Source organism: Nilaparvata lugens, chromosome X, assembly GCF_014356525.2.
Source record: "Nilaparvata lugens isolate BPH chromosome X, ASM1435652v1, whole genome shotgun sequence".
NCBI classification, from domain to species: domain Eukaryota; kingdom Metazoa; phylum Arthropoda; class Insecta; order Hemiptera; family Delphacidae; genus Nilaparvata; species Nilaparvata lugens.
Genome location: NC_052518.1, coordinates 94,130,093 through 94,155,355, shown reverse-complemented (window position 1 = coordinate 94,155,355; position 25,263 = coordinate 94,130,093). Strand labels below are relative to the sequence as shown.

Sequence of the window (25,263 nt, the reverse complement as noted above, 5' to 3'; positions counted from 1 at the left end):
TGATTCTTCTAGCTAAGACTAGAACAAACAGGCAGCATCAGCATATATTATTCACTAGCTTACCCGGCGAACTTTGTACCACCAAAAAGTCAATGTATCTCATGTCACACTTGACTATATCTGGTGAATCATGAAATTTATCTGTTGTTTCTTAGCACTACAGCCCTGGGTGGGCCTTGGCTTCCTCCGCCACTCGCCTCCACTCGTTCCGGTCATTCGCCATCCTTCTCCATCCACGAATCCCCATTCTATTCAGATCTCCTTCGACATCCTGCAGCCACCTTCTCCTGGGTCTCCTTCTTCTTCTTACTTGGAAAATTTCACCCTCAAGCAGTTGTCTCTGGAGTATGTTGTGCTCCATTCTCCAGACGTGTCCCAGCAAGCTGATTCTTCTTGTGATTTGATGAAACGAACTATGTCCTGGTTTTGGAGGATATTTTTTATCTCTCTATTGCTTCTTATTCTCCATGTTTCATCTTGCCGAACTGGTCCAAAAATTCTTCGGATGATTTTCCTTTCAAAGACTCTAAGTGCGGATATATCGGCTACAGTGAATGTCCATGCTTCGCTGCCATATGTAACTACTGGCCTGATTACTGTTTTATAGAGTTTTATTTTAGTGTCACGCGTTATCAGCTTGGACTTAATTATTTTAACAGTTGCAAAATATGCTCTTTTACCACTGATTATTCGGTTGTTTATTTCTTCAGACATTTTATTTTCTACATTCAGCTCTGTGCCTAGGTAAACGAAACTGCTCACATTTTCAAACAAGAACTGTCCTAGCCTAACTGGTTCGTTTCTTCTTCTTCGGGCCTGCGCACTTGACATTAGCATATACTTGGTCTTAGATTCGTTCTCCTTAAGTCCTAGTGGCTTTCCTTCCTGCTCTATCTTTAAAAACGCCTCCTTAAGTGTAGCCAGATTCCGGGTCACCAACAAGATATCGTCAGCATAGGCATGAATTTGCTTTGATTTATATATTATTGTGCCTCTTGGGTCCATCTCCCGCATGACCTTGTTCAAAGCCAAGTTAAAGAGAATAGCTGACAGTGCAACACTGATTACAATATATTTATATATTACAAAATTTATCTGACAAACAATATTTTCATTTACATCTCAATACTGACTTCCTATGTGCTCAGTCATGCAGCATTTATTATTCCGAAAACATATTCTTATCAATAAATTGGCAGTAATATCTGTCAGTAGAGTGTGTTTATTAAAAAAAAATACATAGGCTAAATCAGTTTTCAAAGATGAATTTAATGTTTTCATAGTTGTTGATTGTCAATGGATTGTCCAGAAAATATGCAATGTACGATGAATCACAAAGAATTCCATATTCTTTCCATCTTTCATTTTAGGATGAATATAAGCTATGCTACATTCAGAAAAATTGTAAATTATTCTGTCATTCTTCAGTAATGAATGAATGCAATATAAACAACTCTCTTTCATGAGGTGAGTAATTTTTTGCCAACATTTTACAGTTTCTCAATGATAGGGGAGTGATAATTATTTGTATAGGTCTTCTAAGGAACGATTATCCACAGCTGGTACCAATCAACTACACTTAAAATTACAAACTACCGTTTCAATACCAGTACACAATTTATCACAGGGTGACGTATTTATTACAGCTGGTTACTTTAGATGCTGAATCATATTATCACAATATGATCTTGAATCATGATCATGTTTCCGTTCTTCGGTAGCCGCTCGGCCGAAAATTTCGAAAACATAGGTCTGTAAAATTGATTAATAAATAATTATTAATAGCCACCCTATTAAAATTTCTGGTCAGAAACCATCCCCAATATTCACACAACATATTCCCAAAGTTTGATGCCGGTCTGTCAAGTAGTTTTCAAGTTTATATGGAACAAACAAACACACAAATATACGTCAATGTTTATATAGATAGATAAAAAAATTGAAAAAACTAACTTGACAACATGTTTATGACGTTCGACCCAGTATTTGATGGCTGATCGTACTAGAAGCTCCTGTTTCTTTGTGAGACCATTTGGACCAACTCCTCCAGACACAGACATCACCCCACCTCCTCCTCCCTCTCTGAAGGCTGAAAAGTCTCTTTGGTTGCTATAGATACCTCTCACGTCGAAATCACTACCTGCTTTCTCAGAATCTGAAAAATGGAAAATACAAATTTTCATAAAGATGCGTGACACTATAGTCAACAGCACGAAAATAGTCCGATGGAAATTGAAACGGCTGAGTACCTTCTCTCCCCTCCCCCGCACCCATAAACATTGCTAATTCTTCAAGTATATTATAAAAATATCAATTATTCCACATTGGTTCCAATTTTCATCGGACTATTTTCATGCGGTTACCTTCATGTTACTTGGATTTATTCCTCCACTGGATGGTTCTACTTGATTGACTGTTTAGTCATTAGTTTTAAACCATTAGTACTGGATCTGATCATATTTACTATCTATATACAAGGCATTGTATATTTTATATTATGTAAAAACACTTCTTTCACATGGGATACTTTTAATAAATAATTTATTTAAAAAACTTTAGAATAGTCCCAATATTGTTTTTATTAGTTATTAATAAAAACATTGCTGGGTTGAACTATTTTAAAGTTTTTAAAAATAAAGGGTAATTCAAGATTTTTATATTTTTTTATTAATTTATATTACGTTTCTATTCATGCAGAGCACTGCTGTTTTATTTCTGTTTGATAAAAATATATGTTTGACATTGCATCCATACTGATCAGGAGAATAAAACATGCATATGGAACATGAACGACCCCACACTATCAATGTATTTTTTGGGAGAGTTAATTTCAATTTCTTTTCATAATAATTGGCAATATTTCTGATAAAAATGTCACCTCTGGTTGGATGGACTTTACTAACTTTTATTATAATTTCTAGAATACGTTAAACAGAGATATTATAAAAGTCAAGTCAAAAATATTACATTTTTTGAGTACAGTAGTTGTGAATGTGATATTGTGGTACCTAGTTATTCATACTGAATAAAAATACTACATATTGTCCAACCACATATTTATTGAAAATAGATGTACCGGTTTCGGTTGTTACACCATTATCAATCTCTGGTAAACAATATTACAAATTGATTGTTGAATTCTCAGTTTTGAACTATTTTTACACTCTCTTACAAAACTAGGCATACAGACATTATTTTATTTATTTATTCATTGATTGATACACAGAACACAAATTATTACATGTCATCATTTAAATGCTCTCAGGATATTATCCCAGTCGGCTTGCTCCATTTCTGCAGAAACTGTATCTAATAATGTATCTAATAAACTGTATAAACAGAATAATGCAAAACTGTATCTTTTATCCATGATTTCATCTTCTTATATTGTAATTCTATCCGCTAAAGCTGCAATGATATGTGATGAATATAAATGATGGATTGAGTTGGGATAATGTACGGTACTAACCTGAGCCGAGTAATGGTAAATTGGATGTGGTTGATGACGCCCGAAATAGTTCTCCAGAATTAGGCACGGCAGTATCAAGCGCAGCGCTCAGCTCCATCAGTGGTTTCAGAATTTCCTTGATGTGTTTGAGCTGTTCGCAGGCGAATATCACGAAGCAGCAGAATGTCACGTCTAGCAGATTAGCGTGACTCAGTGTGATGAATAACCAATAGAGCTATAACACAACAAGACGGCAACATTATCATTCAATTCAATATCCAGCAAGTACACCTTCAATACATTGTTTTTGAGTGAAGGTATCTTATTGAATGACCCATTCGTTAACCAAATCACCTTTCATTTGAAATGTCGAATACTGAGTGACGCAGGGAAAGCAGTGATTATCAAATGGTGGCGTTTCCATGAAATATCAATCAAAGCTATTCTACTTTGTTTGATTCTGCATCGGAAAAAATGTGCTCAAATTCGGCGTTCACAGAACTATTCTATATTAGAATTATTCTATTCTATTGGAATGTCATGTATACATTATGCAATTTTTGTTCCCATATTCAAATGTCGAAAATTAGCTCTTCACTTTTCAAGATGACATCGGAAAAAATGTGCTCAAATTCGGCGTTCACAGCCTGTGAAGGGTGAATGTAAGGGAACGGGAAGCTTTAAAATAATTTCATTTCCACCATTAAGTTCGTAGGACTGATGGATTACTAATGGATCATCATGGTTATTCAATCATTATGTCATTCCTGATCCTTTAATGAAAATTTCCAAAAGTACCCCTTTACTTTATAAGGAAAAACAACATTGGAAAGATGTGTCCACATTTAGTGTTCACAGCTTGTTATGGGTGGTGCAAGGAAATTTTGAACAATGTCTTCTCCTCCAATAAAATCATAAAACTAGTAAATTACTAGTTTGTAATTGAAAAAAATGAATATATTCAATTCAATTCCATCTCACATAAGAGAAATTGAGGGCTTGACGGAGTTCAATAAAACATTCAGGCAATTCCTTATTTTATTGTGTCCTTACAGATTAGTAGACTACCTTGTTGGTTAATGCTTGTTTACTGTATGTTATATGAAATCTGTTGTGTTGAAATATGAAGGATGGTAGTATTATATCGGATTAAACTTTGACGTGTCATATACTACGGGAGCGTTGCTCCCTTAATGCAGTTTAATAATATTGTGACGAACAAGAAAAGTAAAGTAGTAATGAAATAGCATGTATTCATCATTTCATCTATAATCCTACAATTTATTAGAATGTCCACAATTGTCTCTTTAGTTTTCAAGATGAGATAAAAAATATGTGGTCTCATTGGCCGTTTGCAGCCTGTTGTGCCTATTATAGAAGCTCTGATATGATCGTTCATCGCACTCTCGTACTCTTACCGCTATAACATGTTCCAAACCATTAAAATGATCCTTCATTACTAAATGGCAATGTGTTGATATTAGTTGTGCAAAATTGGGCCTTGTGATGAAGACCTGCAAACTATAACATTCAAAATTTCTCGTTTCCATGCGCCACCCTGTTCAACCTTATTGTTTTACAAAAAAATTAAGATTTGTATCATCTTGCATCAACATTATAATACTGCAACATAACTTATCATGTTATCGATTGTTCCAGCGGGCGATAATCGAATATAATAATCATTTCATTCATCTATGCCATTTCAGTTCATAAAAAAATGCTGAAGTTTTAACATGAACAATATTCACAGAAACTCGGAACAAGCAATAGTTGAAAAGTCTATAGAATGGATCGAACCATTCTGTGTTCTTTATTAATGTGATCACTTCGCAGTAGAAGATTAATAGAATATTAGCGTGTGAAAAATATCGTGTAAACTCTAAGTTGCAAGGCAAATTAATCAATGAATTTATATTTGTGAAATTCATATTGTAACAGGTGTTTCAGCCCACACAATCATGGAGAGTGATGATGCTTTCAAATCCATGTAACGTCTATTAGTACCAGAGAGTATAGAATGAATAGTATCATTACATACCAATCAATACTCTCTTCTTTGCTACACTTTAATAATAATTCAAGAAAATAATATATGCTTAAAATTGAATTATTATTCACGAAGAAAAGAACACATCTGCAAGGGATGAATTATTAATAAAGTGAATGTTCCCCACTAAGACAAAGTCTAGGGGTGGGGAATGATATTGCCTATTTCAAATTCAATTTTATTCATTTCCAAAACAACATAATACTTGAATATGAAATACAATATGCAACATATTTTGGAATCCCCCTACTAGACTATCCATCTGTGTGTAGGGGTGGGATCAACAATTTTCATGGAAACGTTACAGTGAAAACCAGAGTGCAAATTTGTTTATGTATGTATAAAGAGAATGAATTCGCTTATATTGCAGAATAACAATGAGTTAGTACCTGATAACCAAAAGACAGCATGTATCTCATTCCAGTTTTGGCATCCCATGGATACCACGAGTACATCATCAACTGAGGAACTTCTTCCTTGATCGTAGAGTTGACATCGTTTGGATCAGGGATATCTCGTACGGGTTCATCAAGGAAAATGATCACCGTCCAAGCAAACACTGATAAGATCGTTCCAATACCAATGATCATCAACAATTTGCGCATCCTAGTGAGAGCGATTGCCCTGTAACGAGCGTTCGATTCAGCGAACAGTGGATGTGAGTTCATCTGCAAATCAATAAATTAATAATATCATATTTTTTCCATAAGAATTTGTCATTCTTTTGGATTTCAAACATCGGATTTTATAAGGATAATTGTAGCTAATCTATATTGACAATGTGTGTAAATCAAGTGCTATGTTGAAGTCCAATCAATAATTAACATAAATAATCGAACATTCCAAAGATATAGTGTTACTGAAACAGAAGATAATCTGTACAATACAATTATTATCTATACATTCAAATTTATACAACTGTTCCTGTTGAGAACTTTCATCTTGTACTACACCTTCTCCAATTGTATTTGATAAAATATAATTGTAATTGAGAATAGTCATTTGTATTTGAGAAAACCTCAGATGTAAATGAGAATAGTCATTTGTATTTGAGAAAACATCAGATGTAATCTAGAATAAACAGATGTAAATGAGAATAGTCATTTGTATTTGAGAAAACATCAGATGTAATCTAGAATAGTGAGTTTTATTTCAGAAAGTATCATTTCAATTCAAGAAATTATTATTTGAAATTGAGAAGTTGTCAATTGTAATTGAGAAATGGGATAAAAATACCAGGTGATCGTTTTTCCCATTTTCAATTGAAATCTTCTAAAATACAATAATTACATATCATGAGTTCTCAAATAAATTAATTGACTACTCTCATTTATATCTGACATTTTCTCAATTAAAAGCGACTTGTCTCAAATACAATTGATGATTATTGTTACATAATAGACCTGCTACAGAATTTTGAAACAGGTTTTTCCAACTTAACTGGAGTCGGGGCGGAAAAAAATATTGGGCCTAGAGGTGCCATCCAGACCTGCCCCGGAGTACAAAAGCATAGATCTTGATGGGTATTGGTTTTAGCATAAATCTATCCATTGTCAATGATCAATGAATTCTGAAATCTGAATCGTATTAAAAAATATCAAACGGATAAAAAACTTTGATTAAGAGAGTGAGATAGAGAGAGAATGAGAGAGAGAGAGAGAAATATTGATTGATTGAGTGAGTGAGAGAGAGAGAGAGAATTCATTTAATTGAATCACTGTTGGCGCCTTTGATTTAAACCTTGGAGGGCGAGCTCAGAGCGTAAGTACTCTAAGAGAGAGAGAGAGAGAGACAGAGAATTCAATTAAATTGAATTATCGTTGGAGCCTTTGTTAAAAAGCCTGAGAGGGTGAGGTTAGAGCGTGCGTGAGTATATACTCTTGAGAGAGAGAGAAAGAGACAGAGTAAGAGTGGCAGAGCAGTGAGAGAAAGTGAAAGAGATATGTTGTGAGAGAGTTTATGAGCGCACGACAGAATATAAGAATGAATAAAATCACTTCACTTAAATGGGCTACTTTATTAAAATAAATAAAAACAATCTAAAAACTTGTTGTACCCTTTATTAAAATATTTTAAAGTTTTTAATGAAAAGTACCACAAGTTTCTAGATTGTTTTTATTAATAAGAGAGGATGTATGGATGTATGGGTGATGATGTTGTATGAGTGTGTGCGAGAGAAAATTCTTGCCAAAGCTCATGAAAATCAATTCATGCTTTGGCTGTGATTACGTCACAGATGAACAGACAGAATCAATTTCGGTCACGTTAAAACGTGGAATCTCCCTACACTTGGTAAATCATAAAAAACCTTCAGTTTAAAAACACAATGGGAATTGTGTAGTATTGATGCTATCTCAATTACTCGAATCATTTCATTCTATTGGATATTCGGCTTCAAACTTCATGAGAGATTAAAGTCGAATTTGACAGGTGATAAGTCATTATCATTCAACGTTTATAGAATAAAACAATAATGTTCCCATCAAATCTTCCTAACCAAAAAAAAATTTCCGGTCGGCACTGATGAAAAAAATCGTGAGTCGGTCGAACGTTCTACAGTCAGTAAGTAAAGGTTTTTGATTATTTACTTGAATATTTGACTGCATGTCGTGTGAAAAACATAGAAAAAAGTGTGTTAATACATCGCAGCTCGGAATGGATCAAGAAACCATCACCTTTTATAATGTTATTGAATTACAATGTCATAAAATTACCCAATTTGTTATATATATATATATATAATATATATATATATATAATATATATATATATAATATATATATATAATATATATATATATATATATATATACCACTTTTAATGAAATACGAATAATATAATATCACGGTACAATTTTTCATATTCTATTAATGCATGTCATGTCTCAGCTACTATCAAGCTAATATATATAGCTAGTATATTATATATCCATAAGTCTGTATCAAATGTAATAAAAAATAAATTATAATTAATTAAGGACATCAGTGACTACATAATTTTAGAAAAATAAGAAGAGGAAAAAAACGAGGAATTTCTCTTCTAGATAGAGTATTTGTATAAAGGGTATAATGACTCATTGTATAATGAGTTTCACACAAGCCAAAGGTCATTAACAGTTATTTCACATTGGCATGTTGTGAAGTCATCCATTAATTGAATTATTATGAAATTTATCACTTATTTCGGTATTTGTTTCTTCTCCTACTATGCTAAAATCAAGGTTTTTAACTTACAGAAACCGGGTAGAGTGCATAGGAACATGAGAGGTGAAATAAATGAGTTGAATGTCAACAATGTTTCAGAATGATGGATCAAATTTTTAGTCTCTTGAATGTCTTCAAGGGTTGGATTGGATTGCTTGAGTACTCTATGCAGATAACAATATAAACGAAAATAACAATAGATCACAATATATAGAGACAGGCCTTTCAAGTAACTACACCCTTAAAAGAACATTCTGGTTTCTGAAGAGATTCATTATCGTGGTCTTGTTTTGTTGTTACATGAGAAGTGAAATAATTGGGAGAGTATTCATAATTTTAAGGAGATTATCAAGTTCATGCATACTGATCATTAACAAATTATTCTTCTGTTTGAAATATATTCTAGTCTAGTTAGTATATTTTTTATCATTCGTCAATGTTTCATCTTGATCAGTTTATAGCCTACTTGATAGTATTTGCAGTATAAAATGAGTTCTAATTTTTATTCTGAATCGAATTTTATTATTGTTTCATCAGGTTTAGTGGAAATTGTCATTGTGACATGCACATGTTTAGGAAAAGTTGCAGTCTAAAATAAAAGTTTGGCTTGGTAAACTCTATCTGAAATTGAGTTAACTTTAATGGCTGAGTTATCGACCGACATCAACCTACTTATTCTAGTAATAAAACCACAAGCTAACTTACTTTTCAATGAGCGAGCTACCCATTTAATGTAAGGTAATGATGCAATCAAGAGTAGCTCCTCGAATCGATTTCAAGTTAAATATTCAGTCTGTGAACGTCTACCATGAATGCTTAGAACCTATGATTCTTGCATCAATTTGGTTATACCGCCATGGCATAGCAAGGTTATTTACAATCGATATTTTTGGAAGAGTAGCTTATCAATATTAATGTGACTGAAAATATTAGTTTTCAAAATATTCATTTATTCATGAGTCAATGAGTAATACGAGGGTCATTCAATAAGTAATGAGACAAATTACTAATTTTCAAAAACGGCTTAATTGATCCATACGAAACTTTCAGGACATGAAGTTGGAGGACAAATATAGAAGTGATAATTCATTCATTGTATAAATAAAGCAAATGTCGTGTAATGATAGTCCAAATTTAACTCTAAATGTTTACATCTTTTATTTATTTATTTATTTATGGAGACAACAGGTTACCCCTAATGTGTCTCCTTCACAAATACAACAATACAAGATTATTATACAATGAAAAAAACAATAAACAAAGTAACTTACGATTGCAATATATATACTTAAAATCCTTTAAACTTCAAATTTTCTCTTATATTAATACCTGGTTTACCCAAGAATGTGATAGATATGGGGACAGTCCGACGTTGGCCAATCATCGCCAAGACCCTCTTCCACACACAGGCTTTGTCTTTGTGGAGAGTTTTCATGAAGTTTTTTAAAATATAATGTTGTATTTTCTGGAGCTACGATATAATAACAACTAGATTTAGTTATAATGATTATTTTTTTAGTTCAACTGTAAGTTTCATTTATGATTGTTTGGTTGCAGAAGATGTAACGTTGTTGTATAATACGAATATTTGTACCCTGAAATCATGATAATAAAAGCCAATTTGATTTGATTTGATTTGATTTGATCGTATTTCGTAGACATAATCGCAAATTGACTCAGTTAACAATGGCGAGTCTGCTTGAGAATTGCACCGTGGAAGAACAACGTGCTGTGATCAGATTTTCAGTCGCAGAAGGTGAGTAAGGTAGTAAAATCCACAAAAAATGTTAAAAGTGTACGGAGACCATTGTTTGAATCGTTCAAACGTTTACAAATGGGTAACACAGTTTCAAAGTGGCCGTAAAAATGTTTGTGACAATCAACGCAGTGGACGACCAGTCAAAGTTGAGACTTCCTCTTTCGAATTTATTCGTTAATGCGGGAGAGTAGGCATATCTCTGTTGAATTTATAAGTGAAAAAGTAAACTGGAGTGTTGGAACTGTCCAAAACATTATTCACAACAAGCTGCAGTGAGTACAACAAAACTTGTGCAAGATGAGTGCCTAGACAACTCATGGACGCTCACAAAGAAACCCGGCTTCAAATCAGTCGAAAGTTGAAAAATCGGTATGCTACTGAAGGAGAATTTTTTCAGAAGAATTGTAACATGTGATGAAACATGGATCCATCCCTATGAGCCAGAATCAAAACGACAGACAGTCAAATCTGATGACGGCACGTTCTTCTTCCACGGTGCAATTCTCAAGCGGACTCGCCATTGTTAACTGAGTCAATTTGCGATTAGTTTACGAAATACGGTGAAATAACTGACCAGATGTCATTGCAAGATTGCCAACTTCATGTCCTAAAAGTTTCATATGGATCAATTCAGCCGTTTTTGAAAATTAGTAATTTGCTCTTTACTTATTGAATGACCTTCTTAGACAAGACATGATCAGACACAATACTTCACATAGTTGCTTATGAAGACATGTCTAATTGCAATGACTAATCAGTGTGTGTTGTGTCATAAGCAACTATGTGAAGTATTGTGTCTGATCATGTATTGTCTTGTCTTGACTAACTGGTGTGTGCCTAGCCTCATATTTGCAGCAATTACATAGATTGAATGCAATGGAGAGTGATAATGATTTATAACGTACAACTGTAGTACACAAATATTTTTAAAACTTTTTCCTGGATCTAATTGCAATTGAATAATTGAAAGCTATTTTTCAAAATTGACTTTTTAATTGACTATTTTTCAAAATTGAATTTCATAGTTGGGAAAATCAGTGATTGAAGTTTTTAGTTTTCAATATGATTTTTTCTTGATCTCAGCTGTGAAAGGATGAACAGGTGTATTATTAGGATATATACAGAATAGTCTATAGTTTCCAAATAACTCTGACCTTCAATTTTTCACCTTTTCTCGCAATTCTATATTCCCCTTTATTGCTTCCTCTTTCTCACTTCTTTCTCTCAATCTCTTTATCCTTTTATCTTCCTCTTTCTCTGTTGTTTTCTTGATTATTATGGAAAAATTATGTTTATCACAGCCTCGTGAGAGAGATACTAGATCATAGATTGTGCCAGACAAAGAAAAATGGAATATTTCTCTTTCCATTACATTCTTCTCTTCAAGTAAACTAAAATATTTGCATTTCCTTTGAAACATGACGTGTATGATAACTATTATGTACAGTATTCTACTTTTATCAATCGTTTCTGAGATTCAATTTATTAGTTCTATTCAGTTCTGTTCAGAAAAACAGTGAATCAATTGAATTTTAATATCTATCCTACAATCTGCATCCTCCTTCTTTATTTTTTGTCACAGCCCTAGTAATGCTCTTAACATTCTATTTCTCTTCACCTGACTGTCTCAGCTTACTCGACTCTCTCTCTCTCTCTCTCTCTCTCTCTCTCTGTCTCTATCTCTATCTCTATCTATCTCCATGCCCTCTCTTTCACATTGCACTTGCAGTTATTATGACAAATAGTCGGCAGTATTAGCGTTGTTTTCAATATTTACAATATATATTATCAAGATCATTTAATATAAAATCTGGGAGGAAGTGACATAAGTGTCACTTATTGACAAACTAGGAATGACAAACATCTAATCGACGACAAATTATACAAAAAAACATTGATAAACGATAAAACTCTATTATATTCTCAACGTTATAGCGTATGTGATTTTTTTCTTTATGACTTTAAATAATGAAAAATGTCCAAAGCTGGAAGGTATTGATAGAAAGGTAGTTGATGATTGTTAGTTGCAAAAGATGAAACCAACATGATCAATCTGAATGAGCTGTTGCTATATGCTTTTGTCACATCAATAAGTTATTCGATAGTATTGGGCGATATATTAGTAAAGACAGTCAATGGTCCTCTTCTTCATACCATATAGATTTTTCCTACAGTTACCTTGAAAAGTGGCCATTCCTGCACTGATTACAGAACGCAAAAAATCACTTTTCCGCTCTAGTGCGGGAAAATTTTTTTCTGCACTCCAGATTTGCAACATGGCAACGCAAAATAGTTAGTAGGTTATATGGAGCACCAGTGCAGGAAAATCAAAATTAAGTTGGTAACACTGACTGTGGTATAGTGAGGTCCACGTTATAATGGCAGTGGACAACGATGACAGCGACAGCCACCACATGAGTGCCGCCTTCATTCATTTACTACATTATTATTCAATTTTAAATAAATTAAGGTTTTTATTAATAATAAAATTACACAGAAAAACATTTGATGGATTTCAGGGAATTTCACCCATAATTACCCACTTTTCATATTCAATGGTAACTGTAGGAAAAATTTAATGTGAAATACGTGCGCAAAGTTCCTCTGCTGCACTCAAGAAACCATTCCGCAAACTGTCACTTTGCGCACTAGTTGCACAATATATGAAAATATAAAAAACTATTGTTCAATGATGAAAGAGATTGAAAGAAAATAGTAGGTAGTTGATAGTTACAGAAGGATAAATTGATTATACATGATAAAATCGGATAATTTCTATCAACAGATAGAATAGAAAATAATGTAATAAATCTGGACCTTGCAATGATTTCGTAAAAGTCACGTAAAAGTCATTGGCAATTGCACGAATCAAATTTGAACAACGTAAAATAATTTTATCTAACAATACATCAATGGATTCATTATTCGTTATTGTTTTATTCATCAAGAGTATATTAATACAACAAGAATCAATAAATGAATCTGCTTTCCCTTTCCCATATAACTCATCCATCCATTGATTCAAGTTGAATAGAAGAGAATTTATTGTATCTTAAAAGCACTATCTATTATGAGGTCCACGTTATAATGGTAGTGTTTGTTCAGCAATGGTATTGCTATCCTTGTGTATGATTTAACAAAGCAAGCTATCTCTTTCTCGCTATGCTCAGTTTCCAGATCGTATTTTAACAATCAATCATTTCATTCAGTGAAATACATTACAAAATTGGTCCCGCTAAACCTAAAAGATTTTACAGCAGGTGCCTACAAATAATAAAATACATAAATAGAATGATATGCTAACTTTAACTATAAACTAAGTAGGATTTTTTCATGAAACTGGGAATTTAGGAATTTAAAAAGGAGTATGAGGTATTAGATGGTCTAAGGATGATTAATAGGGTATAGGGTTAATGGAAATTGGAAAAAAAGGAAAACTCAAAAACTACAAATCATAAAACTGAATTAAAATTAAAATAAAATCAAGAGTCAAGTGAGAATAATGTATAATAAATAATTAATTAACAAAATACTTTATCTAAATTATTGGAAGATATAATATATTGCTTGATAAAATAAAATTGATTATTTTAAACGAGAATGAACAGTTAATATTACATCAATAAACCTGTATCAGCTACCGTCTATAGAAGGCATTGACAAGACAGAGGATTGGCAACTTTCTCCTATCTTTATTCACTGCCATTGAAACGTGGACCTCACTGTAGGTAGTGCTTTTAAGATAAAATAAATTATCTTCTATTATACTTGAATCAGGATGGATGACTTATATGCAATTAGGGATGTCAATCCCGGGATCCCGGTCCATTTTTTATACTAACCCGGGATTTCTTAACGTCAATCCCGGGATTTTCGGGATAAGAAAACCTGAAATTGTAAATAGTTTTCTTTTCCAAGAACAATTCAATATAGAATTCATTTACGGTGATGAATATGAGCTTTGTTTCTGCTTACACAGCACCACAATTATTATATTACCAGTCTAGACCAGTGAGTATATAATGTAACATTCTAACAATCTTACATTCAAGGAATGTTACATTCTATACTCACTGATCAAGACGGCGGAATTTTGCAATAGTGCTGATGTCATTTCCTTGAATTGCACCCAGAATTTTGAAAATAAATTAGAAATAAACAAGCACCATCTATTCACTATCTGTCTAATTATGCCTTATCTCTTCTCTTTCTCTATTATAAGTAGAATAACTAGTTGAAGTTTTTAAAAAAAGTTACTCCTAATCTTGAAAACATTTATAGAAAAAGAATGTTTTATTTTGATATCATTCCTAAGTATTTTTCCATTTCAATAATATCCTCTCCCTCTATAATGGGCCCTTTTTAACTCCACACACACTGTTACTGAACATGTAATTGAGGAGGAACAATTAATTTAAAATGCATGAAACTGATTTTTGCCAATCCCGAGATCCCGGGATTGATATTGGATAATCCCGAAATACCGGGATTGAAAATTAGTCCCGGGATTGACATCCCTATATGCAATGGATGAGCGTGTGAATGAAAATTGTTGAACGTGACAAGCAAGTATCGTATAACCCTATTTTGGACACAGTTTATTGAACTATATGTTCTGGAAGAGAAGACGTTTTGGGTTGGCACCTTGTTTTTTCATTCCAATATTGTAATGTTTCAACTCAACAAATACATAGAATAATCAGTAGTATGTGACAAGTCAAAAGTGAGAAAAAAATCGAAGTATGACTGACCTGATTCCATGCACTGAACGTGCGGTAGAAATATTTACTGCGAAAAGCGAAGAAGAGGAATTTGGTGATGCTATGCAGGAAGAAGAGAACGGTTATAGTTCCGGCGGCCATCTGATCAGCATCGTACGTATTGAAGCAGAGAAACACGAATATAAAGATGAACTGCAGAAGAACAAGGAAAGTGGTCAGCGAGCAGTAGAGTTTCCTTATCAGCACCATGACACTCTCATTGTTATCATGGTACTCGAGTAGCCAGTGGCCGGTCAGTTGCATCAATCTGATGTGCGGCCAGAGATCGCCAATCAGCCCGTGCTTTCGCACCTTCTCCATCTTTGATTCCTGTTGACAAACCATCAATTGCAATTGTCAAATCTTATCACGAAAAACGGGAATCTAAAACCATCTAAAGCTGGGAACAGAACAAGTAATCGTGGTGAACATCGATGCCACTAAACAGTAGTGCAATAAAGCAATAGTAGTTTATACAACAGTTTTACAATGAGGGTATTTAATAAACGAGTTTTAGTTAGTTGACCGAACACATTGAGGTCTATGTTTTACCTCGGATTTTCTTTTGTCTGTATGTATGTAACGCATTTACGGCCAAACGCGTTGATAGAATTCTATGAGATTTGGCAGGAATATTCCTTTTTCAACTGCGCGTCGATTTATACACAAGGTTTTTTGAAACTTTGCATTTCAAGGATAAAATAAAAAGAAGAGGGAATCCTCCATACTCCAATATCACTATTATTATTAGCCTATGGCTTTTGAATGGTGGAGAGACCCAAGGGTAGTTCCACCTCTCCGTATATAGTCCAAAGTTCCCTAATGGGAAACCTGACACTAAGGGTTATAGTGAGCACAATACTTTAAATTTACACTTTTCACTTTGGAATAAAGTTCATTTCGATGTTAAAAAGTCCAAACATATACAATACTGAAACAAAACACAAAACCACTAAGTCAAATTTAGAAAATATTGAATTTAGACAATAAATTTAGAGCCGAAAATTTATAGCACGTTACAATTTTGCCATGTCAACCATATGGCAACTATATAATATCATCTACTCTGAAGATAGGATTGATCAGACTAAAGAATTATTCATAATCTATCAGCTGACTAGTGGATTGCATGCATTACTCAGTTGTCTGGAGAAGCCGTGTCTATTTCTATAAGGTGTGAATTTCTATGGTTTCAATTATGTTGTTTTGCAGTCATGGTATTATTTTGCGTGCCCATCAGTATTAATATTCTCACATTTGAAAAAAACAAATTTAATAGGTCATTAAAAATAATGCTGAAGAAATTATAATATTTTGATTTAAAATATTAATTTTCAAATACTTGAGAAATATTTTCATCAGATGGAAAGATTATCACGGAACTGGATGAATTATCATATGGAATACAAATTCAAACGTGAACTAAGTTTGTTAACATTTCAAACAGGTAACATCAGATACTTGTGGATGAGAAAACTGCGTGAGGTCTACTGTTCACAGAACTACTAGTTAGTTAGATAGTTTATTATAGTTAGGTAGTTAATAAACGAGTTTGGATGTAGATACAAGACACAAGTGAGCGAGCGATTGTGATGCGTCACAGCTTTGATTATGATGTAAAAAACTATGTCTAAGACTATATTCAAAAAACAGTAAATTTACAAATATTTTGTGCAATGATAAAAACATGTGAAGTCATATACAATAACGCTAGCAAGCTGAAATTTACATACCGACCTGACCGTTCTGTTCGTACCCTAAAACGTTACAGGACATATTTGCAGTAATTTCATGAATTGAATGAAATGAAGAGTGATAACGAACGCATAAAAAACTTGTGAAAATTCATTACAGAAGCAAGCTAACAGATGTGCATTTAAAAGTTTCTTATTGTACTACAGAGTATGTCGTAACACATTATAAATGAAGCACAAACTGAGAAGTACGCCGCCAAGAAAATTTTACAACACCTGAATTAAGCTGGATTTAAGAGTGAAAATATAATTTCACTTTTTGTGTAGTTGAGAAGTTGATATTGTGGTAAGTATTCATATTAAATAAAAAGACTAAGAAATTGTCAAAAATCACAGATTTTATTCATAGTTAGACCGACCGGTTTCGGTTGTTACACCATTGTCAGAGTTCACCAATGGTCATTCTGATGTTTGTCAGAGACTGATGTTTGTCACTGTTTAATGATTTAACTATCAATAAAATTGGTTTTTGACAATTTCTTAGTCTATTTATTAAATATAATTTCCATGAGTTCTGACTGGACTGTTCCCACTTATCACGGCCGAACGAGTATGAATAGTCTCATTAGAGCCTTTGGGAATAATATTCTCACTGTACCGCTGACTTTCACTGTCACTGATATGTTGTGGGAATCCAGCTTTCAAAACGTACTTCAATGTTGTATTGTGTCATGCTAGATGATACTGAAAATTATTATAATAGAGAAGGCTTCTTTTCTGTACGTGGATTCGTACTGATTATCTGAATGACTTCGTAATCTCTGTCCAAGTTAGTATTTTTTCTTCTACGTGGATATTCAAGCTTGATAAACACTTTCATAATTTATTGTTCATTTTGGCATATTATAATATTATTCTCTCCCATTCTTTAATTTCCTACTTCCTATAATCACGTTACGTGTATTTCTATGCTCCAAACATAGGAAAATGCCACACTTTTCTATTCTATCAATGATTAAATGCTTCTAACAGAATCTTTGTAACGCGATCAATTCTATAGTATGAGAATTATTTAATGAAATAACAAAGTGAGTGTTTCCTTCTGGAGCTATTCATAAACTGTAAAATGCTTCAAATTTCTATTTTATGAATGATTAAAAAGTGTTCAACTCAATCTTTGTTACGCGATAAATTTTATAGTATGGGACTCATTAAAGAACAAAGTGAGTATTTTCTTGATCAGCTATTCATAAACTGTATGATCCACCAAGTTTCTATTCTATCGATGTTCAAAAAGTTTCCAAATAATCTTTGTAACGCGATCAATTCTATAGTGTGGGAATTATGTAATGGAATAACAAAACGAGTATTTCTTTATTGATAAAACTTGTAGTACCCTTTATTGAAAACTTAAAAATATTTCAACGACTAGTTTCAACCATAGGTCGTTTTCAAGTTGAAATGTAAAAAAATAAACAATTATAATAATTTTCTGTAAAAGTTTGGTTTATTTTTTTACTTTTTAACTTGAAAATGATCTATGGTCGAAACTAGTCGTTAAAATATTTTTATGTTTTTATATTGTTTTTAATAAACTAGTCGTTAAAATATTTTTAAGTTTCTATATTGTTTTTAATAATTTGAACAAAAGTAGCACATATAAGTTAAGTAATTTTCTTTATTGATCCATGCATAAAATGTATGATGCTCTAAGTTTCTATTCTATCAATGTTTAAAAAGTTTCAACATAATTTTTGTAACGTGATCAATAATTCTATACTATGAGAATTCATTGAATCAAAGAACAAAGAAAGTACAGGATTTCCTTATTGAGCTGAGCATAAACTGTATGATAGTGTATAACGAAACTGATGAAGAGCGGTTTACTTTGAAAAGTATTCGAGGCACTTTGGAACGAGTGCTTTTTTGTGGTGATGAAAACCTTTGAGAAGAAACGTATCCACTATAATATGCTATGGAAAGGGTGAACTGAGAGAGATAACGTGATGGGAGAGATGGGAAGGTGAAAGTGAGATAGCTGTAAATTTGCGGTTTGGTTGAAATCACTTGGTAAACAAGCAGCTCTCACTTGTTGCCATTATGAGTTCACAGGTTTTGTTTTATTTTCATCACCCTCGGCAAAATATCTCCCCAATCCAGCGTCACATCAAGCTTAATTTGAATTCTTAGTATTCTAATGAAACGTTGCTGGAATATTTTCGGTTAGCGTCCTTCATTTTGGTTAAATTTACTGCTGGTGAAATAAGAGGCACGTTATATTTATTGGTTTACTAGCTGGCCCGGCGAACTTCGTACCGCCGAAAAGTCAATGTATCTCATGTCACACTTGACTTTATTTGGTGAATCATGAAATTTATCTGACAATCAATATTTCATTTACATCTCAATACGGACTTCCTATGTGCTTAGTTATGCAGCATTTATTAATCCGAAAACATATTCTTCTCTATCAATTGGTATATCAGAAGAGTGTTGAATTAAAAAAAATAGATAGGTTAAAACCAGTGTTTCAAAGATGAATTTAATGCGTTCGTAGTTGTTGATTGTCAATCGATGGTCCTGAAAATATGCGATATACCATGAATCACACAGAATTCCATATTCTTTCCATCTTCCATTTTAGGATGAATATCAGTTACGCTAAATTCAAAAAATTGTAAATTATTCTGCCATTCTTCAGTAGATTAATGATGCAATATGAAAAACTTCCTTTCATGAGGCGAATCATTTTTCCAACATTTTCCAGTCTCTCAATGATAAGGGATGAATGATAATTATTTGCATAGATCTTCTAAGAAACCATTATCTTCAGCTGGTACCAATCAACTAAACTTCAACTCCAAACTACTATATTAATACCAGTACACAATTTATCTGTTTATTACAGCTGGTAACTTTAGATACTGAATCATATTATCACAACATGATCTTGAATAATGATCATCTTTCCGTTCTTCGGTAGCCGCACGACCGACAATTTCAAAAGCATAGGTCTGTTAAATGGATTAATGGAATAATATTATTATAAGCCTCCCTATTAGAATTTCTGGTCAGAAACTATCTTCAATATTCACACAACATATTTCCAAAGTTTCATGCCATTCTGTCAAGTAGTTTTCAAGTCTATAGGGAACAAACACACATACAGACATTCATTTTTATATATATATATATATATATATATATATATATATATATATTATATATATATATATATATATATATATAGATTGCACAATATGTCAATGATATCGTGTATTCTTCCACTTTCCAATAACGTTCCTGAAAGATGAGACGAGAATACATTCGAGTACAAATGTACAAATAGTTTCTGTGTATAGCACAGTCACACTCCTATTATTAACTCATAAAAATATCATAATTATCCTTGAGGAAACTCTTAAATGAATGAATTTTAATGGGCGTTCATAATGATACTGTGTTCGCGAGATCCCAGAGGGCGCACTAACAGAAGAGAAAAAACTTACTATAAATAAATCTTGATAGTCAAACTCAACATATTTTTGAATTGACTGAAAAAAATAAGGTTTATAAGACATTCTGATTTCAAAGGGAAATTATTAATTGTCACTGCAAAAAGTAATTGAGGTGCCCCACGGTGTAAGTCTCAGAAAAGCTGACCGGACACAAATGTCTCCCGGTCGAATGGGCCAAAACAGCCCTTGTCAGGGCTCAACACAGCTATCTCAAAATTATAATGACAATACTCTGCTTGAAATCAGGCATAATAATCTAAGAGTTGCTCAGCTTAACATTGAAGGAATTTCTAGATCAAAGGCTGAAATATGTGAAGAGATGATGATGGACCTCAAAATAGATGTAATACTCCTTCAAGAGACACATGTTGCTACAAATGCCGTGAGCAGGCTAAAAATCCCAGGGTATTCTTTGATTAATTTTCTTCTTCATGACAAGCATGGTCTTGCCACATATATTACCCAGGACAAGGTCATGCTATGTACAGCTGTGGATGGAAACTGACATTCCATTGGGATAAAATATGGACACACAACAATTTTCAATGTCTACAAGCCTCCCTCAGAAAGGTGGAGCACTCCTATATTACCGGCTGCGGAACGCCCATGTATATATGCAGGAGATTTCAATTCACACAGTCCATTATGGGGGTACAGTCATGTCAATGCTGATGGAGCAGAGTTAGAGCAGTGGATGGAGGGGGAGCTGGCTGCTTCCTGGTCTTTGATGCAAAACAGAGCCCTAATTTCCATTCTGCACGCTGGAGAACAACATCATCACCAGATCTCTGTTTTGTGACATGCTCTGAGAATGGTAACCACTGATGACTGAGAGAATAATAGAATCTCGCTTTCCAAGAACCCAGCATTGTGTTGCAGTCATTGAACTTGGATTGGTGCTGCCATCTATCCAAAGTCGAGAAATGCCAAGATAGAATCTATGTAGAGCGGACTGGGCCCACTTCACAGAAGTGATAGAAAAGATTGTTAGCAGAATTCCAGTGTCTATTGAGAATTGTGATAGATTCACCAAACTGATTTATGTGGCGGCTAAAAGATCAATGCCAAGAGGTCATGGGAAGAGTTACATCCCCTGCTGGAGTAAGGAGTGTAGTGACCTCCTCAAAGAATACAGGAATTCACACAGTGATGAGACTGCCAACCAGCTGATGCAAAAACTGAATGAGGAGAGACGCAGCAGATGGGTGGCTGCAATGGAGAGCATGGCTTTTACTCATTCCAGTAGAAAATCATGGAATCTTCTTAGAAGACTGGGAGCAGTGAAAGTGATCACAACCCATGCAACAGTCTCACCTGATGTATTAGCTGACACCATATATGAGGTTGGCAATATCAATGTACCACACAGAGACTCACTGCATATGAAGCGAGAAGAGAATTGCATAGATGTACTGAAAGATCTGGCCTTGTGAGTCCAGTGAACCATAGTGAGGTGTTAGCTGCAATCAAAAACATCAAGCTGGGTAGAGCTGCTGGAGTTGATGGCATCCTTCCTGAATTCATAAGGAACCTGTAACCCAAGGCCATACACTGGCTAACTAACCTCTTCACAATTGTTATGGAGCAATCCAGAACACCAGTAGTATGAAAGAGAGCAAAAGTTATTGCCATTCTGAAGCCAGGAAAGGAGCCTAGTGACCCAAACAGCTACAGACCAATATCACTCCTATCTGTCATCTATAAGCTTTTTGAGCGTGTCCTGCTGTCCAGGATTATCAGAAGAGTAGAAGAGTAGAAGAGTAGAAGAGTGTCTTCCACAGGAACAGGCAGGATTTAGGGAAGGCCGTAGCTGTGAAGAACAAGTGCTGTCTATCACAACCTACATAGAGCATGGTTTTGAGAGGAAGCTGAAGTCAGGGGCAGTATTTCTTGACCTTAGCTCGGCCTATGACACAGTCTGGCACAGTGCAATGCTGCTAAAACTTACACAGACATTGAAATGTAGAGCAACTGTCAACCTCATATGATCCCTGCTATCGAATAGAACGCTGAGGATGGCACATGGTAGTATGGAAAGATCTGTGAGGAGAATACAGAATGGACTACCTCAGGGCTCCGTGCTATCCCCGATGCTCTTTAATGTGTATACCGCCGATCTCCCTACCACAGGAGCACAGAAATTTGTGTATGCAGATGATATTGGCTTGGTGGCACAAGACTCCTCATTTGAGGTATTGGAAACTATGCTCAACAGAGATCTGGAAAATTTGGCAGAATACTTCATGGCATGGCACCTGAAACCCAATCCAACCAAGACAGTCACAACAGCTTTTCATCTCAGTAATCGGGATGCAGGGAGAATGCTAAATATTGATTTCTGTGGAGAGAGACTGACACATCAGGAAGCTCCTCGATACCTAGGTGTGCGACTTTATAGGTCTCTAACATACCGCCATCACTTGGAGGGAGAAAGAGACAAGTTAAAGACCAGAAACAATATTATAAGCAAACTGGCTGGAACAACCTTGGGTTGCAATGTGGGAACGCTGTGAACATCAAGTCTTGCCTTGGTGTACAGTGTGGCTGATTACTGCTCACCTGTGTGGGCACATTGTGCACATGTGGGAAAGATCAATGTGCAGCTAAATGAATCCATGAGGAAAATCAGTGGCACAATAAGACCAACAGAGACCAACTGGCTACTTGTGCTTTGTAATGCCCTGCCACCAGACCTCCGCAGATTGAATAAGACAAGACAACTTGTTAACAGGGTTGTCTCAAAGAATGAGTTGCCAATAGCTAAGGAGCTAAATAATTCACCAGCAAGACGGCTACAATCTAGGAGGTATCTGAGATTAGATGATCAGAATGGTCAGGATATTGGAACAATTTGAAAGGCAAGGTGGTCCTCCTCATCAGTGAAGAATAAACACCTAATAGAGGCCATTCCAAAATATGCAGTAATACTGCATATCATAGCATACTGTCCTTTAATGTACATCTTTGATGTAATTTCTGTTTGAAATTATGAAATTATGACAAGTCACTTCTGACGCTTCCACATGCTGGCCCATAAAGCATAAGCTTATATATATATATATATTTCAAAGTTCATTGGACCAGTAGTTTTTTGAAAACTACTGTATTTTTCAACTCTCCAGATAGAAATAATTCATTAGGCTTTCAACAATTTAAATGGAATAGTCATTATGAGTATATTCAAACTCTCAAAAATAGACTGCCAGTTGATATTAATTTGGTAATTTCTTGCCAAATACATTCTAGTTTCACTCTGAAGAATAGAGTTTCCAAAAATCTGTATATTAGAAAGAAAAATAACATCCATATTAAACATGTAACTACTTTACCTACATCATATTTGTGTTTTTCAGATGGATATTCATAACATTCGATCAGACTTGTAACAGTTTATCTCTTTTCGGTATCTAGGTAACTCAGATATTTTTTCATGCTCACTGAAAAATATAATCTCATGGAGAGATTATTGAGATAATTATGAGACTCGTTGTATTTGATGCATTGTTTTTGTTTTCATCGAAATAGAAATAATGAAGTAGAAAACATTCATATCTGAACTTTCAAAGTATACTTCACAAATCTGATAAATTACAAAGATAAACCCAACAAACGCAAAGATCGATGGAAGAAACTCGTTAAAAGAAACTCTCTATAAACTCAGCCTCTCCTTCCAGCTGATTGGTCGATGGGTTCATTGGTCGCCATTTCACCTCCATAGCTCACTACCAATAGGAAGCGAGCGTCACATGCAAGTCTGCAAGTCAATGGCTTATAAGACTGCTCGTTGGATTTGGGGCGTGGCTTGCATTAGCATAGCATTTATCATTTCTTGGGCTCTTGAGGTATTTCCGCAAGAATTATTTTTCTATAAGAATATCGACTCGGAGTATCAGTACAGTATATTATTTATAAAATTACAATAATTAATAAGTTGCATCGTGATATGGTGTTCAAGCAATCAACATAACAATTGGCCTGCTACAGATGTTGACCATATGTTTCTGTAACCACTCTTCATCAGTTTTGTTACACAGTATGACACACTGCAGTATAGAAATACAGTTGATACTGTAATGGAATTAATTGGAAGTAGTGTTATTGGAATTAGTGAAAATTAAAACGTAATATTTTATTCGCTGGCTGCCTAGCATAGGCTACGGAAAGCTTGCATTTTTTTCAACCGATCTTTCTCAGGGTTGGGAACTGCCTAGCTAGCATCCCAGCCTGGGAAAGATAGTTTTCATCCACTCGTCCCATCAACAGTTTCCTGCTCTTCTTCCCCCCTGTCGTAGTCTAGTTTTCCACGTGTAGGCCCAGGAAGAGTCGGACCTGAGACAAAAATTGCATTCTTTCCGTGCACTCTTCTTTTAACCGCTGAAGCGAACGGAGCGCGTTCAGACACCAATTCTTTTCGGAAGTGTGGATCACCCAAATCATAATTTAATGGATTTCTTCAACGTCTTCATTATGGGTGAATCCCAAAATTAATCCTACTCATATGACAAGGGGCAATCGAACTTTATTTGCATAACGATAGGTTTTTTTTGTTTTATTGTACCATTCCAAATCTCTTTCAATGTTTTTGTATTAGGCTAGGCAGCCAGAGTAGAGTCGAAATTGTTGTAAATAATGGTAGAGAAAATGTTTAATTATAACAAACTTTCATATAGTAAAAAAATTAGCTTTCTTTATCCACGTCTACCCTTTGGTAAAAGCAGCTATTAATATAATATCAAATCTACCCGAGATATGACAATACAGTTCATGCATAACTCAATAAGGAAATACTGTACTTACTTTGCTCTTTGATTCAATGATTCCAATACTATGG

General features: G+C 34.2%; 1 protein-coding gene across 2 annotated transcripts in view; it reads right to left on the bottom strand.

The window, feature by feature from the left end:
* The window catches only part of LOC111044749 (odorant receptor coreceptor), a 57,703-nt gene that overhangs the window by 27,652 nt on the left and 4,788 nt on the right, over positions 1-25,263 (bottom strand). Inside the window, exons 2-5 of one of the 2 annotated variants that reach the window (XM_039442725.1) lie at positions 15,212-15,550; positions 5,888-6,166; positions 3,470-3,683; positions 1,954-2,155 (exon numbers count right to left, since the gene is read on the bottom strand). In XM_039442725.1, the coding sequence (XP_039298659.1) occupies positions 1,954-2,155; positions 3,470-3,683; positions 5,888-6,166; positions 15,212-15,541 (1,025 nt within the window). In that variant the 5' untranslated portion in view covers positions 15,542-15,550. Of the gene's footprint in view, positions 1-1,953; positions 2,156-3,469; positions 3,684-5,887; positions 6,167-15,211; positions 15,554-25,263 lie in introns of both variants that reach the window. The other variant, XM_039442726.1, reaches the window with a different exon arrangement.